General features: G+C 41.3%; 1 protein-coding gene across 1 annotated transcript; it reads right to left on the bottom strand.

Moving 5' to 3' along the window:
* Positions 1 to 489: 489 nt before the first annotated feature.
* Positions 490 to 4,071, bottom strand: CSUI_002637 (swi2 snf2 iswi-like (at hook); the record flags this gene model as incomplete). Its single annotated transcript, XM_068062837.1, has 2 exons — positions 1,419 to 4,071; positions 490 to 891 (listed from the first exon to the last, which is right to left on the bottom strand). Coding segments are annotated over exons 1-2 (1,077 nt in total), but the record flags the coding sequence as incomplete, so codon positions are not given.
* Between the last annotated feature and the right edge of the window lie 13 nt (positions 4,072 to 4,084).

Below are 4,084 nucleotides of genomic sequence, written 5' to 3' on the forward strand. Positions count from 1 at the left end.
GAAGTCGGAGAAGAAGAAAGAAATAGAGGAGGTGATTTGTCTCTTAATCTCCTCCTGCTTTTCTTCACTTGCCTGACTGACTTATTTGAAAGGAAACTCAAGACAGGAAAGAAAGTGGAGAAAGAAAACTTCGAAGCAAAAGATAGATAGGAACATTCCCCACACACACAGAGAAATAGACTAAGAGATCGACAGACCAGAGATAGATAGATCGATAGATTGAAGATAGATAAAGATAGATAGATAGGGCAGAACTGCATAGAAAGATGAACAGTTTGACGCGACGTAGATCCATCAATAGAGTAGAGATAGATCAAATTACTGAAGACATACAGATAGATACATAGATAGGTCAAAGACAGATAGGCATCTATATTAGAGAAATATAACGGTAAGTAGGTAAAGATACGGTAGATAGGCGACTAGAGCAGAGGTCTTTTGGAATGAGAAAGAGCGAGAGAGAGAGAGAGAGTGTTTTGTGTCGTACCACTTCTGGACTTCATTAAACCAATTATCGAGAGTCGATCTAGGACATATAACGAGGTGTGGCCCTGGAATGTTCTTTTCAAACTGAAGATAAGCAAGAATACTAATCGTTTGGAGAGTCTTGCCTAGGCCCATCTCGTCCGCGAGAATTCCGTTGATACCTAGACAATGAAGTTGATAGAGCCAGTTCAAACCTTCGATTTGATAAGGCTTCATCTTCCCTTCGATACATGAAGGCTGCTCTGTAATTCTCTCAAAGACCACGCGACCCCCCCCTACGCCTGAAGGAGAGGAAGGAGAAGAAGAAGAATGGCAATTGGACTTCTCTTCTTCATCTTCCTCGACAAAACGTTTCATGAGAATATCATCTTCTTCTGCTTCGCTCAACATCCGTCTCTCTCGACCCTAACAGACAAGTAAAAGTGTGAAACACAAAAGAAAGAAAAAGATAAGACAGAAGAAAGAAAGAAAGAAAGAAGAAAGAAAGAAAGAAAGAAGAAAGGAAGAAAGAAAGAAAGAAAGAGAGGACTGAGGTAGCAAGAAAGGACGGAAAGAAAGGAGACAGGAAAAGAGAGCTGCTAGAGAGAGAAATTCCAAGAGAGAAAGAGAGATAAAGGAGTCTCAACCTTCCCTAAGTCAATCTTCCCTCTACTCCCCGCCATCCCTCACGTCTGTGTGAAATAAAGCTAAGACGTCAGACAGATTTGAGACATGCGGACATGGGCCCATATGAGAGGAGTACAGGTATATATACATCTATATACATAGAGATCGATAGATATAGATATGTACATGCATATAGGATAGCGACTGAAGAAGAGAGAGTGGAGATAAAGAAAGAAAAGAGACAGGAATAGATGAAGAAGAATGGATGATGAATAAGACAAGAAAGAAGAAGAAGAAAAAAAGGTGACTTGTGTCATCATTCCTACCCTTGATCCTTTTCCCTTCGTTGCCGTAGTAGCCGACACTCCTCCGTGTATGCGAGCAGAATACAGATCGGCTTTCCTCAATAGCTCTCTTAACTTCGACTCTAGTTCGGCATTAGCTAGGCCATATTCTTGAGAATGCGATGGGGTGTCTCCCCCTTTATCCAGCTGCTTTCTCTCTTTCTTTTCACCTTCTTCATCTTCTTCTTCTCCCCCTCTGTCTCCTATCTTTCTGACTTTTCTTTCGACCTCTTCTAGATCTCCCACTGTATCATCTTCCTCGTCTTCTTCTTCTTCGTCATCTTCTTCCTCCTCATCGTCTTCTTCATCTTCCTCTTCCTCTTCGTCTTCTCCTCCTCCTTCTCTCTCTCTATCATTCTCTTTCTTGCTGGGGTCGACGGAGTTGAATCGATTCACATCATCCTGCTTCTCTCCAGTCGACATATGAGAATCGATTGTGGGGTCTTGTTCTCCCCCCTCTCCTAGGGCATTCATAGTCTCGCAAGGAGTCGCCTTCTTCTTCTCCGTAGCTGGATGGCTGTCTCTGCTGGTCTTTTGCTTCTCTTCTTCTCGAGGCTTGTTAGGCTGTAAACCAGCATCGACGCTTTCATCTCCTTCACTCTTGCTTCGATCACGGCTTATATTCGAGAGAGCCTCCTCTTTCTTTTTGTCCATCATACACCCGCAAAAAGACCGCCGTCACATTGGGAACAAAAGAAATTGAAATAAACACGAAAGACAGACAGAGGGAGAGAGAGAGAGAAGAGCAAGGAAAAGATGAAGCTAAAGAAGAAAAGAAAGGAGAATAGACACATATGGGAGGAGGAGAAGAAGAAGATGAACGGGGGAGAATAGCCGTTAGTCAGAATTGAGAGATATAGGATTGAGAATGAAGGAGAAAGAAAAAGAGAGAGAAGAAGGAAGAGAATGTGGACGGGGCAGAGACTGAAGAGAAGGAAGAGAGACGATTCTTCTGTCTTAAGAGAAAAAATAAGGCAAGGTCTCTCTTCTCTAAGAAAGGAAAGGAGTCAAGGAGAGAGAAAGACACGCGTAGACTTTAGATCTCTCAAGAAGAAGACCACGTTAAAGAAGGTGAGAAAGAAGAAAAATCTGGAACGAGCTCTGAACGGGATCGATGCAAATGAAAAGAAAAGAAAGATACCTCGCCTTCCCACTATAGAAGGGACCAAATCTAGAGACAAACGCATACGCCTGACACACCACATATATATACCTATAGATATAGATATCTATGCATGCAGGGAAAGATGTATATATAGATGTATCTATTGAAAAAGGAAGAGAGAGAGTGTGTAGTCTTGCCTCAGTGCGAGGGGCCTGAGAGAGTGGGAAGAGAGAAAGAAGATTCTTTCTCCCGCCAAGAATGAATGGCCCTATCTCTACGTATCCAAAAAGATCAGCAGATGCACGCTATATGCTATACAGATATACATATATGTCTATGTAGAGCAATGTAGACAGAGAGAGAAAGACAAGAATGAAGCTACAAGTGAGCGAAGTATCCCTCGTATACATGAGCGTACTAAATCATCTCTCCCCCTGCCACACAACTACCAAGGAGAAAGAGAGAAAGAGAAAGAAGAGATATCTTTAGATTTTACTTGGACGAAGGAAGAGAGAGAAAGACTTTCTTTCTTCTTTATTGACAGTTGCCGAGAGAAGAAAGAAGTCTATGAATCTCGAGAAAGACGAAATAAAAAGTAATAGAGGGAGAGAAAAGAGGAAACGAGGAGGCTAGAGATTGATCTTAATTTTAACAAAGAAAACGAAAGAAAGAATGGGAGAATGAGAGACAGAAAGGTAGAAGACTGTGAAAGAAGCGATGTGATGAAAAGAAGAAAAAGAAGAGAGAAAGGAAAGAGAAAGAGGAATCTTGCAGTGATCGGAGAAACGAAGAGGAAGAGAAATAGATGAATCTTTTCGTTAGAAGACCAGTGACAGTCTCTTCTGAAGAAAAGCTCTCTCTTGGAATCTTAAGAGAAGAGAGAGACTGTATGCCTATCCCTACGAAATACGGGGCGGAAAGAAAGACAGAAAGGACGGAAGGGAGAAAGAAAAGAGCGGAAATCCTTAGAGAAGAAAGAACTTCTCTAAAGAAGAAAAAGAAGAAGAAAATGAAGAGGAAGAAGAAAAGAACAAGAAAGAAGAGAAAGATAGAGAAGTGAGAAGATTTCAAAGAAGATCGTCATCCATTTGGACCGCCAGAAAAAGGGAGAAAATGTGAACATCGATGGAATGACAAATTCTTCTCGATGCAAAGAAGAAGAGTAGAAGAAGAAAAATTGCACTAGAGAGAAATAGAAGGAAAGAAAGAAGAAGAAAGAAATAGAACAATGATTTAGAGTTGTTCCCTTGGATGAAAGGAGATCATTGCCACCATCTCTCTTTCTCTCTCTTTTATCTCCCTTTGTTTCATAGCAAGAGAAAGGGAGAGAGACAGAGAGAAGAAGAGCTTCAGAAGCAAGAGCAAGGGCCTACACGATGGATACGATAGCTCTAGACAGAGAGGAGCTAAAGGAATGAACAGAAATCGAAACAAGTGTTAAAGAGAGGAAAGCAACAGACAAAGATTCTTTCCTTTCTTCTCTTCTTGACGAAACGATGAAGAAAAGGAGATTTCTTTACAAGAAGAAACAGAGATGATAGAA

This window comes from Cystoisospora suis (assembly GCF_002600585.1).
Source record: "Cystoisospora suis strain Wien I chromosome Unknown contig_1094, whole genome shotgun sequence".
NCBI lineage: Eukaryota > Apicomplexa > Conoidasida > Eucoccidiorida > Sarcocystidae > Cystoisospora > Cystoisospora suis.